Source organism: Danio rerio, chromosome 10 (genome assembly GCF_052040795.2).
Source record: "Danio rerio strain M-AB ecotype USA chromosome 10, GRCz13ab, whole genome shotgun sequence".
NCBI classification, from domain to species: domain Eukaryota; kingdom Metazoa; phylum Chordata; class Actinopteri; order Cypriniformes; family Danionidae; genus Danio; species Danio rerio.
Window position 1 is genome coordinate 31,840,001 of NC_141030.1, and position 13,431 is coordinate 31,853,431.

At 36.5% G+C, this 13,431-nt stretch overlaps 1 protein-coding gene and 1 long non-coding RNA gene across 2 annotated transcripts in view; one reads left to right on the forward strand and one right to left on the reverse strand.

Moving 5' to 3' along the window:
* LOC141376390 (uncharacterized) overlaps nt 1–9,594 on the reverse strand; it is a 38,595-nt gene extending 29,001 nt beyond the window's left edge. The window contains exons 1-2 of the long non-coding RNA XR_015501294.1: nt 9,184–9,594; nt 1,073–1,189 (exon numbers count right to left, since the gene is read on the reverse strand). This is a non-coding gene — a long non-coding RNA (uncharacterized LOC141376390). The remainder of the gene's footprint in view (nt 1–1,072; nt 1,190–9,183) is intronic.
* Nucleotides 4,594–13,411, forward strand: rnft1 (ring finger protein, transmembrane 1). Its single transcript, NM_213228.3, is given in 9 exon segments — nt 4,594–4,771; nt 5,897–6,348; nt 6,458–6,534; nt 7,336–7,436; nt 9,206–9,359; nt 9,448–9,606; nt 10,712–10,777; nt 10,919–11,020; nt 12,505–13,411. Coding segments are annotated over 9 exon segments (1,272 nt in total). The 5' UTR covers nt 4,594–4,745; the 3' UTR covers nt 12,640–13,411.
* Nucleotides 13,412–13,431: the final 20 nt, after the last annotated feature.

Here is a 13,431-nt window from a genome sequence, read left to right on the forward strand (position 1 = left end):
AATAAACAGAGAGAGAGAGAGAGAGAGAGAACAAAATTTTTTGCTTTCTCTGGATTAACAATTTATTTGTAGCCTATATTTATTACGTGTTTATTTGTTTTTAATAGTCCTATTTTGCTTTTTAAGCGAAGTAAAACCTGATTGTGTGAGCCAGAGCTGGGTATTTTGACATGTCATCACCTTAGAATTATAAGGTTCTATCTGACATTTTGTCAAAATTGAGTTATTGACATTCTTATTGAATAACAACTTATTTACATAATGGAATGTTTTTTTATAAGTTGTTTACATTTTCAGACTTTTTAACTTTAAAAATGAATGTTACACACATACTGTTTGCTATAGAATGCAAAAACTTGAAAGCTCAATATCTCAAAATCATTCAGAACGCAGATAGAACTTTATAATTCCAAGGTGACGATGTGGGTATTAATTCATCGTTTTGAAACAGGCAAATCTGCACAGACAGTGTAAGTGTTCACTAAACATGTTTCTTTAAAAAATGGATTTGTAGATGTCTGTAAAACTAGATACACAGTTTAATTTTTATCATACACCGACTCGCACATGGTAGATAAACAGTAAAATAAAAAATCTCATGGTCATGCATTAATAAGTGCAGGAAAGCAAACCTGTCACCGTTTAACATCACAAATGTCAATGAGAACCACTCAATATCCCTCAAAACACTGAAAACATAATAACAAGTTTGATTAATCACTTAGATGTAATTGCATTAAATACATAAATTTGCTTCACTTACCTAACATAACTAAAAAAATTAACCCCCCCCCACCCGATCGTCAATGTATAATTGGCACCCTGATAAGTGTTATCAGACCTTTAAAGAATGAAGCAAATAAATAACTCTCTCAAGCACACATCTAATAAATCTAGTATACGTTCAGGGAAACTGAGCAAATCAAGTCACATTTTCTTTCTAAAGCTGTAGGAGTTTGACTTAAATTGTCTGTCATTTCTCACTATATCCACATCCTTCACTTCGTATGTCCATTCATATCTGACAGGTAGTAATTTATGTGTCAAGTTAACCTCTGTAAGCCACACTTACTGTATTCAGTCAGACGACAACTTCCAGCCTCCGCGTTGAGTAACATGATTACATGTTAGTGAAGGAGAGGGGTGTTGCTCTCAGTTTGACCTCATTAACCTTATTTGGGTTCGACTCCTAGATGAGTGATGCAACATGGAGAAAAGAAAGAGACTGTCTGAATCATGATATCACGCCATGTTGTTTTATTTAGAAGATATTAAATGACCTTTAATCAATGGGAATTCACAAACTCTTATTATTAGGAAAAACAATAAATTATTAGAAATGAACTGCAGCTTATTGCTTATGCTTACATTCAGCATAAATAACACAAAAGAGACTTAAAATGATCCAATGCCTGAATTTGGTGAATTCTTCTTAAATTACGCTGTTAACAATTTCCTGTAGAATCTACAGTAACTTACTGGCAGCATTTTTTAACAGCAACTTACTGTAAATAAATAACAGCCCAAATACTGTATACTACAGCAAATAATACCCTGACTTCTAGTTGATCAATTGGTATGAGAAGTGGCTTATATGAAAGGCAAAGGCTCAATAATGTTCATGTATGGTGACTGGGCTGGTCAATCCTGTATCACCTTGATCTTTCTTTCAGGGACTTTAATGTGGAGGCTGAATGAGTGATATATCCTGCTGAAGAACTTGCCCTCTTCTGTGGTTTGTAATGTAATGGGCACCACAAATGTCTTGATACCACAGGCTGTTGATGTTGCCATCCACTCTGCACATCTCTCGCAAGCCCCCATACTGAATGTAAAGCCAAACCATGATTTTTTCTTCACCAAACTTGATTGATTTCTGTGAGAATCTTGGGTCCATGCAGGTTCCAAAAGGTCTTCTGCAGTATTTGTGATAATTGGGATGCAGTTCAACAGATGATTCATATGAAAAATCAACCTATTGCCACTTTCCAAATGATCAACTAGAAGTCAGATTATTATTTGTTGCTCTTGGATCGACGAAAGAGCTTTGTCAGGTAATGTATTTACATTTATAGCACCATTTATCTTACTGTATTGATGTATTGCCAGTAATGTGTTTCTTTACTGTAAACTATAGTCATTTTCACAATGCATCTTTAAAATACAGAAACATACTGCATAACTGTCCTACAGTAATATACAGTTCACATTATGGTTAAATGCTGTGTAATTTACAAAAATCATTAACAGTGTAGAATTTAAAAGTAAATTTTGATTAACATGTAAATAAGTGAGGTGCCCTTACAAATTGTTATATAACACTTTACATTTAGAACAGAACAGCTCTTTTATAATTTTCTGAACATTGTATAAATGTGAATCAAATGTGATATAATAAAAGAGCTTCTTTCATTTCTATAAAAATGATCTTAATAACGTATTAAGGTTTGTTTTTAAAGTTCAAACATTGCCAATAAAAATGCATTCAATACATGAAAAAATACATATAGCCCTTTTAAATTCCTTTAATGCTGCATATCACAGAGAAATACTTGCCTTAAAACATCTATTGGGGTGTGTAGTATTGACAGATTCCACACAGTTTATATTCCCAGCAAAACAACACACACTCCCAGCTCATTCACATTACCATTTTCTAAATGTACAACAAGGTACTTACATCCATTCCTCCTCAGACTAAGCTACATTATCCTAAAGCATCATTGAACATGCTTGGCTACACAGAATGACCTATACATTTACATTAGTAGGAGGCTGCTATGGGCTTTTTCAATTTTTCAGTTGCATGATTATATCCTTGTCTGGACACAATGTCTGTGAGAGTACAGTATTATAGTGGGTGTTGTTAGACAAAGTGATTATTAACCTGTGTAAATGTTCCATCCTTCCATTGCTAATAATACGATATGACTAAACAGAAACTCTGAAGGTTTTATTAAATACTACATGGTAATACATTGCTGGAAAAATGCTCACTTTTGCTTTCTCTAAATGTCAATGTTACATTATAAAAATTACCAGTGTGAAAAAAATGATTAACCCGATTTTGACGAAATTAAAAATGTTTTTTAATTTTTTTTATTTCTATAGTTTCAAGGTTTAAATGAGATTTCAGATATTGAATATTTAAATTGACATTTATTCATTTAGCAGATGCTTTTTCATAAAAGCGACTTACAAATAAGCATAAAAGAGCACTTGATTTTATCAGAGAGAAGCATTTATGTCATTTATACACGTCTAAGCTAGGCATGGGGCGATAACCAGTTTCAAGGTTTACCATGGTTTGAAAAAGTCAAGATATAAAAAAATCTTAAATTCTCTGTTGCAATGTTCCTAAGGTATATGTTAGTTTTATCTTTTATGTTTTTTTACAACCTTATTTTTTTTTCTCGATTTTTAGGGGAACAGTATGACCACATCTAAAGCTACTGGTCAGCCTACGATTCAGCAAACATCTGAAAAACAAACTAATTATAAACCAACACCCAAGCATGCTAAAGAGTTAAACAGTGCAGAGGCTTACTGTGTATCCAAAGAAAAGAGAGATATCCAAAGATGCCTTTTCAATTTGTAAAAAAAATCTGTAGTTTTGAAACGAATGAAGATAGCAGAAGTCAATGATTTATTTTTTATTATTTAGCCTGAAGTTTACTGTTCCAAAATATTAAAAATAACAGAGCTTACCACAGAGCTTACCACAGAGCCACCGTGTGGCCCAGAGATTGCTATATATATATATATATATATATATATATATATGTTAAAGCTGAGCGGACAAACTTAAAACTCATTTTTGGCTTGGAAGAGTTCTCAGAGGCACGTTTGATAGAATTAATTATGACAAAGATCTAAACTGAGCCACAGCCACAGTCAATCCGAACAAAAGCAACATGGAGTCAAGTGAGATAAACATGACTGGGAGTTTTACTCAAATAGTTTGGAGCTGCGAATGTTAAGTTTTTCAGAGGCAGGATCTTCATCCCAAGACATTATCAACCATCCAAAGCATAATTAACAAATCTGCACAGAGGTGATCTAAAGATACTTCACCCAAAAATAACATCTGTCATCAGTTACTCCTTCATTGGTTTAAAACCCTATTTTAGTTTCTTTATTCTGCAGAGAAGTTATTTTGAAGAAAGCTGGTTGATGGTATCTATTGACTTCCAAAGTTTTTTTTTTTTTACTATGGAAGCTGGGTACCATCAAACATGCTTTTCAATAATATCCCATTACTTCTTCAACAGCAAAAAGAAACTCAAAATATTTTAAAACACATGATGGAGAGTAAATTCTGAGGTAATTAACTTCCATTTTGGGGTGAACTGTACGTCAGACACAATGGGTCTGACACTACATCAAAATTTTGTTATCTAATCTTAAAAAAATGGCGATTGAGACGTTCTATCATTGAGTTTTTAAGAAAGAAAGTCAGTGATGCGAGTTTGAAATAGCATGAGAGCGAGTAAATGAAAACTGAAGTACTTTAACTTTTATTGTGAAAGAACGGCGGTTGTATTATTGAGGACTTTTATTTTGTTATCCGGCAGAGCCACAGGTTCCTTTAGTAGGTCAGATTAGCAGATAGCTCCCGGAACAATGTCAGACTGAAACTAAACTCAGCCGATGAGCTGTTTTGCTTATTATATATTTAATTTTATGTTGTTGTTTTGGTCTTCAAACGGCACTACAGGACGTAAAATGGAGATCTGTGCTTTATCATGAAACTCCGTGCGCAGTTTGACAGGTATCTGTTCATTAATAAACACATTAACTCAATAAACCCTTTCAGAGCCTTTCATAAAAACACCACGAATCTTAGATAACGTTATAGCTTTAGAGATGACAGTCTGTATCTTCTTTGATTTAATGTTGTTATGGCTAACAAATATTTGCTCCCTAACGTTACCCCCGTTCAGTCCGTTCATATACGTTATAGGCATTTATAGAATGTATGTAAACAATGTTTACTTCGATTTTTACATTTGCAGCACTGATGTTTTCGACTGTACGGTGCTTTGATTTCCATTTTTGGTGAGCCATACAAAGTTGGGGGGGATCACAATTTTACAGCGGAGGTATTAACTTACATACGATACCACAATTTTAGCAATATAAAAATGCTAATAACAATAACAGCGTAGCTAATCGTTTTGGTTCATTCGCAGAAACTCAACTGAGGCTGAGCTATGTTTTCGCAGATGGATAGATAGACACAGACACATACTTAAAAATCGAAGCCATTGATATTATTTAAATGATTTTAAAGCTGAGTATTTTATGTATGATTTTGTTCGGAATATGAGACAGGTGCTCAGAAGAGTGCAAATAAAAATATGATGCTTGATAATGCATAATGATTTTTAAACAGTCATATTAAAATAAAGCAACTTACGTTTTATCCTAGGTTTGCCTGTAAGGCTGTAACGTTACATTCATTCTATTTGAGCCAACAAAAGTGATTGCAAACGCCAAGGACTGGTATTTGTCACTGAAGCGAAGCGACAACGAATTACCGTCCACACCCAACCGGATGATCTCGATACCGTTTTTGCGTCCGAGGGATGCCCTCTTCCAACGCACCATACTTGTTTTTTGTTTCTTGCATGCTTGTTTTAATCTGTTAATGGCCGAATTTACTGATTTATTAGCAGAGTTAAAAATAACAAAGATGAAAAAAACGAAGATTGTGCAATCACTCTTCTATAAACTATTGTATTTATGAATAGGAAATACCAGTTTACAGTATTGAACATCATGACGGAGTGTTTTGTAAATTACTAACTTAAAACAAATAGCAAAATTATGTTAAGTTACGTTGTAAAGTGGATAAAAACACCTTTATTTATAATGCATTGATTTTCCCCCACAGAGGAACATATAGCGAGTCCAAAGGATCGTTTAAACTGAGGGATTCACTTGATCCGATGCAACCGGAGCCGAGCTCTCGGGAAGGGAACGGGCTGTCGTTAACCCTGCAGCCGGAGCTCCTCGCCCGAATGCCCGGAGCTGGGAGCTCCAGCGGGACGGAAACAGGCGAGGACGTCCGGGTGCCTATGGGCAGCTCTTCGGGATCGACGAATGGACGTGGCGCGACCTCACGGAGAATGAGAACAGCGAGTCACAGCCACTCCCACACCCATGGACACGGTCACAGCCACGAGCACGAGCACGAGCACGAGTCCGACAGCGGAGAGTCTGACCTGGAATCCGGAGAATCTAGCAGCTCGATATCGGAGCTTCGCTACCTCCTGCGCTGGCTTAAGAAAAGTCTGCCTTTTATTGTTATTCTCTGCGCAAAACTAGTGATTCAACATGCTCTGGGTATGTGTTGGTGGAAAAAAAAAATTGCTCTGCTGGAGCACTGGTTATGATAATGTGTATAGTTCATGACCCCTGTCACACTTTCAGTGTGTGTTGTTGTTGTCTTCAGGTCTGGCTGTTGCTGTTGGTCTGTTTACCACATTTATGTATGTCAACAAAAGCATTCAAACGCAAGTGTTTCTCCATGTAAGTTCTCAATATTTTGGATATGTATCAGTGCTTGCCAATCCTCTCCTATGGTTATAGGTAGGCCCACCCGGAATCTGCGCACACAGAATTATACAGATTTTTAGCCATCATTAATTCTGTTTACTTACTTGAGTAAATGTGTGTAAAATCTATATTTGTTCAATTTTTTATTAATATCGGTAATATTATTGGCTAATGTGAAATTGTTCATCAGATTTATGTACAATGCAGTTTGTTCAGTATTATTTTCTGTCTTTTACTAGATATATTATATGACAAACTTGCTTTATTTACTAAATAATGTGGATTTAATTGGATTTGCATTTTAAACATTAAATAAAAGTTTAAAAGATACTATTTTTAATTTCATATATTAAGGTTTTAGTTATGATACTCCCAAAATAATTCCGCAGAAATTCGCAGACTTTTACCAAAATTATTTGCAGAAATAGCAAAACACAGTCCGCAGATTCCATCTGGCCCTTGTTATAAAGGTTAATCTGTGGTGATGATCTGTTATGATTATGCCTCTGAGCAAGAACAGTTAATATTGGTTTGTTTAAAGGTCTTTTTACACTAAAGAGCATTATTAAAACAACTCTGTTCATCCACATGCTTTGCTACACAAATGAGCAGTTTGACAATGCAAATATCTGATTTTATGCAAAATGCAACCCGTCAAATAATGCAAAGTTATGTATGTGTCTGTAGTTGTCAAATATAATATATCATGCAATATTACAGAGACACTGCAAAGCTTCCTTAAAATAATCTGAAAGCTGTTTTTTGTGTGTTAAGGACCGAAGGACGAATCTGCATTGTGCCTGGCTTCTGCTGTTCCTCACATCCTCCAGTCTCCTTGTCTTCTACACTTTTCACACTCAGTCACTTTATCGCTGGTAAGTACTTTACATTTTATTACCTCACCTCACCTCTCACTGTCCTACACTTAATATAACATGAACAAAGGGACAATTTCCACTTGGTGATAACATGCATTTTCAGTGATCCATTCAGAAGTAGGTGACTACGACACAGTTAAGCTAGGCCAGTATAAGATTCCAACGGCATGATAACCTTGGGTAAAAATATCATGGTTTTACGGTATTGTGATTACTGCTCTAAAATATATTCTTTTTAAATGTCTGGGTAAAAAACTAAAACTTTTCCCTTTTTAACACAATAGATTTTATTTTAAGAAACATTTAACGTATCTTGGAGCAGTAAACATGTCCGACTAAATAATTCAAATGAATGATTGACTTCTGCTTCAATTAGATTCAAAAACACAGATTTCTTTACAATTTAAAACGGCATCTTTGGATATCTTTTCTGCGGTAGATGCTGTTTTCATCAAAAAAAAATCTTACACATACCTTAAAAACGGTATTAAAGAAACCTTTGGCGGAATTAAAACCTTGACTTTTCCAAACCGCCATATACCTTGAAAACGGTTATTGTCCCATGCCTAGACACAGTAATATTTATTGCTTAGATATTAGCGTGCTAGTCTCTTATCTGTGTTCAGATTTCTCTGAGATTCATTTCTTATTTTGTCACATTATATTTACCAGTTTTGATTGGGCCTAAATTACAAAAATGCATCAAGTACCACTGCACAGTTCAAAACAAGGTAGATTAATTACTATTATTAAGAATATGTATTATTGTCAGCCACTTTAAACATTATGCATAGTTTAAACATTAACTGCGCTTGCAGACAAAAAAACAAAAACAAACCGTGCGCCGACCACTGGTTCAAACAGACTGGGATACAGTTTATGGTTCGTACCTGACGGAGACTAACTCTAACTATATTCTACCTTTTAAGTTTTAAGCATGGCAAAGTTGCTTGAGTCTATGTTCTCAGTCTTGCGCCATTTGAATCAATTAGCCTAAATCTGAGGTAACAAACTAAACCGAAAGCCACTGCTTCATAAAACAAATAACTATATGTGTAAAACACGCATTATTTTACACAACTACGAGCACAGATTTAACATATGCAGCATGGTGAAATCCCTGAGTTTGCAGTAACTGAAATGCTAACACAACAGGACTGGTGAGCGAAAGGGCTTCTCTGGTGCGTATCTGCTCCGCAAACGCTGCGCGCTTCTTTCACTGCCTCTGCGCCAAGCAGATTGATTTGTAACATCTGATAACGCGATGCACTGAAGTAAACATTCTACGACACCGGTGTAATCATACGCTTCAGGGAATAGCCAATGATGATCACATGAGTCTCAGTGTTATCGTACGCATCAAAGGGTTAAAGGTGTGTTCATTTTATTCTTATATTATTCAGTGATTCTTCCGTGTACCACTAGAAGAAAGCCTGCTTACGACTAGTGCAGTTTGAGAACCACTGATCTAGACCATATGTAAACTAGGCCTAAACAATGGATCCAAACTAGATATCAATCATAAACATATCTGTGCTGTGACATCAAAAATGATGTCAGGTGTAAACATGGCCTAAATACTAAAAACACCTACTTATCAGATGTAAACGGGGCCAAAATGACAAAAAACACTCCTATAGCATGTGTAAATGGGGCAAAAAACACATCTAATTCAGGTGTAAACACTGCCTAAATAACTGAGACTCTACTCAAGTCAAATCCACACCATGTAGATCTCACTGACCTTATTTTTTCCTCCACCTCAGCCTGTTTTTTGCCAACGCCACCATAGATTATCATAACTTCTGGGAGGTTTTATGGAGCGTTGGTGTGACCAACTTCATCCTGAAGTTTATCTTCATGGGATTCAAGTGTCTTATTCTCCTCGTCCCGTGTCCACTCATGACATACAGACGAAGGGTGAGTGAGAATCAGAGCATTATTTGATTTGCTCTTCTGAATCCAAATGAATGTGTGCTTCACCGTATCTGTCTTGTTTTCCACTAAGGGTCAGTGGTACATGCTGATAGAGGAAGTGGGTCAGTTGTATCAGGTAATCGCTCCTGTCCCGCTCTGGTTCCGCTATCTGGTCAGCTATGATGAGATGGACACCTCTGCCGGTCTGACTCTGGGAATCTTGCTTGCCTTGCTCTACCTCATAATGAAGGTGAGGACAGTTGTTATAACAGGATACATTTCAAATTAACTAACTATGCTCTGATTTGAAGAGTTTTTTAACCATTTATTGGAAAAAGAACCATATATGGTAACTTCCTTGACATTTTAATGCATTTTTGTCAGTAAAGCTGGTTCTAGTAAACCTCTAGCATGTGCTTTCAGATGGAGTACACAGAGCTCCAATTCACTACTATGCTAGAAAAACTATGCTAAATTAAAATCAGCGTTCAGAAAAAAAACAAATCACCAGCTAAGGAACTCAACACTGAGAAACATAAACACCTACTCCCAGCTAGCGTTTCTGGAGTAGTATTGCAGAGCAACAGAAACAGCGTGCAGAAGTATAAATGCACATCTACGCGCAAGGCAGGCACCATGGGTCACGCTGATCACTTAAACAGAAGTATAAACCAGGCTTTAGCTTCAGTGTTCAAGCTCGGAAATTTAAACTAGTGCACAGTTGGCATAACTTCATTTAGTTGCAGCAGTTTTGTTCCTTGCAGAAACGCGGTATTAAGAAGGCTTTATAATTAATTAACCATGACAAATGGAAGCGCGGTTAATAGTGAAATTGGTTAACCGTTGCATCCCTAGTCATGCTGAATCAATAAAAGCATTAAATCTTCTGTTTATACTGCAACGCTAGTAGAATCTTTTTGGTGTATTTTGAGCTTCTGGCATTCACACAACCGTGCTTCCCTAACAAGATGAGCATAACAGTAGCAGATTTAATTTCTATTAATCGGGCAGCTCTAATATTGACCATCCTTTGTTTTATACTTCCAAAATCCTAAATGCTCTTTTAGAAAACTGCATTATTCCGGCTGTTTTATAAATGCCACCTATTGGCAGAGTCTGCAGTTAGATTCCACCTGTCTGCTGTTTTGGTTTTATACAGGTATGTTTTATGTAGCGTAATTTCATCAATGTTAAGTCAAATCATTAGGTTTTTACTTCATATTTTCAAATGACACCATTTAATTAAACAATACCATAAATATTACATTTGCTTAAAAAAAATCTTCAACCAGATCGGTGAAATAAATACATTATTTGAAGACATTCATCAGTGTGATCTTGTGTTTAATTTTTAGCTATTGGCACTGTACGGACTGTCAGGATCACTTCAGAAAACACTACGGACGTTTTTCAGCCCTGAGGTACATAAGATGTTTGTTTTTTTACCTGTCTTCTGCTGCTTTCCTTTTTTAGAGGTGTAATCTGTAAGGAAACAGTTGAATTATACTCAGGTGTCTTGTTTTTCTTGCATTGTTTGATCTTTTGCTCACCTGTTTGTGAAGGTAAACGGAGCTCCAGCCAGTCCTGCTCAGATTCGAGAGGCAGGAGACATTTGTCCCATCTGTCAGGCGGATTTTAAGCAGCCTCGGGTCCTCGTGTGTCAGGTGAGAATCAGACGTTTATTGTGTATAACGTTTGTTACAATGCTAGGCCTTGCTCACATGAGAACAAACAAATATACACTCATTGGCCACTTTATTAGGTACACCTTACTAGTACTGGGTTGGATCACCTTTTGCCTTCAGACCCGTCCTAACCCTTGTGCATAGATTCAACAGGGTACTGGAAATGATAGCATTACTCATTTGGTGCAGATTTGTCTGGTGGTCGTTAATTATGTAAATCTCCCATTCCACCACATCCCAAAGGTGCTCTATTGGATTGAGACCTGGTGACTGTTGAGGCCATTTAAGTACATTGAACTCATTGCCATGTTCAAGAAACCAGTCTGAGATGATTTGCGCTTTTTAAACATATTGCGTTATCCTGCTGGATGTAGTCATCAGAAGATGAGTACACTGTGGTCATAAAGGGATGGACATGGCCAGCAACAATACTCAGGTAGGCCTGAACCATAGATACAAAGCAGGATGGCTCCATGCTTTCATGTTGTTGATGCCTAATTCTGACCCGACCATCCGAATGTCGCAGCAGAAATCAAGACTCATCAGACCAGGCAACGTTTTTACAATCTTCTATTGTCCAATTTTGGTGCGCCTGTGCGAATTGTAGCCTCAGTTTCCTGTTCTTAACTGACAGGAGTAGTGCCTGGTGTGGTCTTCTGCTGCTGTAGCTTATCCGCCTCAAGGTTCAATGTGTTGTGTGTTCAGAGATGTTCTTCTGCAGACCTCGGTTGTAAGGAGTGGTTATTTGAGGTACTGTTGTCTTACTATCAGCTCAAACCACTCTGGCCATTCTCCTCTGACCTCTGGCGTCAACAAGCATTTGTGCCCACAGAACTGCCGCTCACTAGATATTTTCTCTTTTTCAGGTCATTCTCTGTAAACACTAGAGATGGTTGTGCTTGAATATCCCAGTAGATCAGCAATTTCTGAAATACATAGACCAGCCCGTCTGGCACCAACAACCATGCCCCGTTCAAAGTCCCTTAAATACACCTTTCTTCCCCTTTCTGAACCATGTCTACATGCCTAAATGCATTAAGTTGCTGCCATGTGATTGGCTGATTAGAAATTTGCGTTAACAAGCAGTTGGACAAGTGTACCTAATAAAGTGGCCAGTGAGTGTATGTTGCTACTCCCAACTTTATTCATAAACACAATGAGCACTGCAGACACAGCAAACACTGATAGTAAAATTAATCTCTCCCTTAAACTAAATCTAAAAAAAACAAGTAAAAACAAAGTTTGTTAAATTTATATCCTGAAATTCTAACTACATGAGTATTATATTAGAGTATTTTGGTCAAATTATCTACACATCTTGGTGGTAATTGTACAGTATCTAGCACCCCTTTTTTAGTTTATATCTTTACTTAATCAACGTATATTGTTTTGGATCAACTTGTATTCTAACCTCTGTAGCATGCACAGAAATGTAGAGTGTTTTACCCCATGTTTATCTGCAGCACATCTTCTGTGAGGAGTGTATAGCCCAGTGGCTGAACCAGGAGCGCACCTGTCCTCTCTGCCGCACCGTCATCACAGACAAGGTGCACAAGTGGAAAGACGGCGCAACATCTGCTCATTTACAAATCTACTAAACACAGACAGGAGAAGCACAACAGACAACCAGCAGATCTACACAACTGTTCCTCTCACACATCTCCACTGAGCAAACAGCACTTGTTAGAAGACAGCAGTCAACACATTTTTTTTTAGCTTGTCTGAGGGATGAGTGCATTCACCAGCTCTTGTATTACTATTATTATACATACAGAACTCCTCATTGTTTAAATGTTTATAATTTTTATTTATCTTTGTGTTCTTACTAATTTCCTCATTTACCGTGGGGACAAAAACAGTAGATTTCTCATTATTTTATTTGTTAGGAAAACTTACAAATAGAGTACAGGAAATGTATTTTTGTCTCCTAAAATTGATTTTAATTTTCACAGATAGTGGGGCTGTTTTGTAACTGAACTCGAACACATTTACGAGTCCTATCATGAGGAGTTTTGAACAATTTAGGTTATTTTTTGGTGAAGTATTCAGTTTTCTTCGGTTATAATCTGAATGTGAGGTAATTGCACATGAACTACTGATTTATCAAAAGGTGTAGCATTAGGATTTTATAACCATGCGAATTTTGTGAGTGAACATCAAGTAATGGCTTTGTAAATGTTACGTTTTTAAAATTCAAGCCTTTCACAGATACATGGTATTTTTCTAATCATGTTGCGCTTGCGTTGTAATAAACCAAAGTGTTAAAAAAACATCTATTTTAGTACCATCATACAGTATGCAGTTACATCTGGACTTTTTATCCAGCATATTTCCATAAACGACCAAATAAACTTTTCAGATTTGACTAATAACAAGCTGCTTCACTGAAA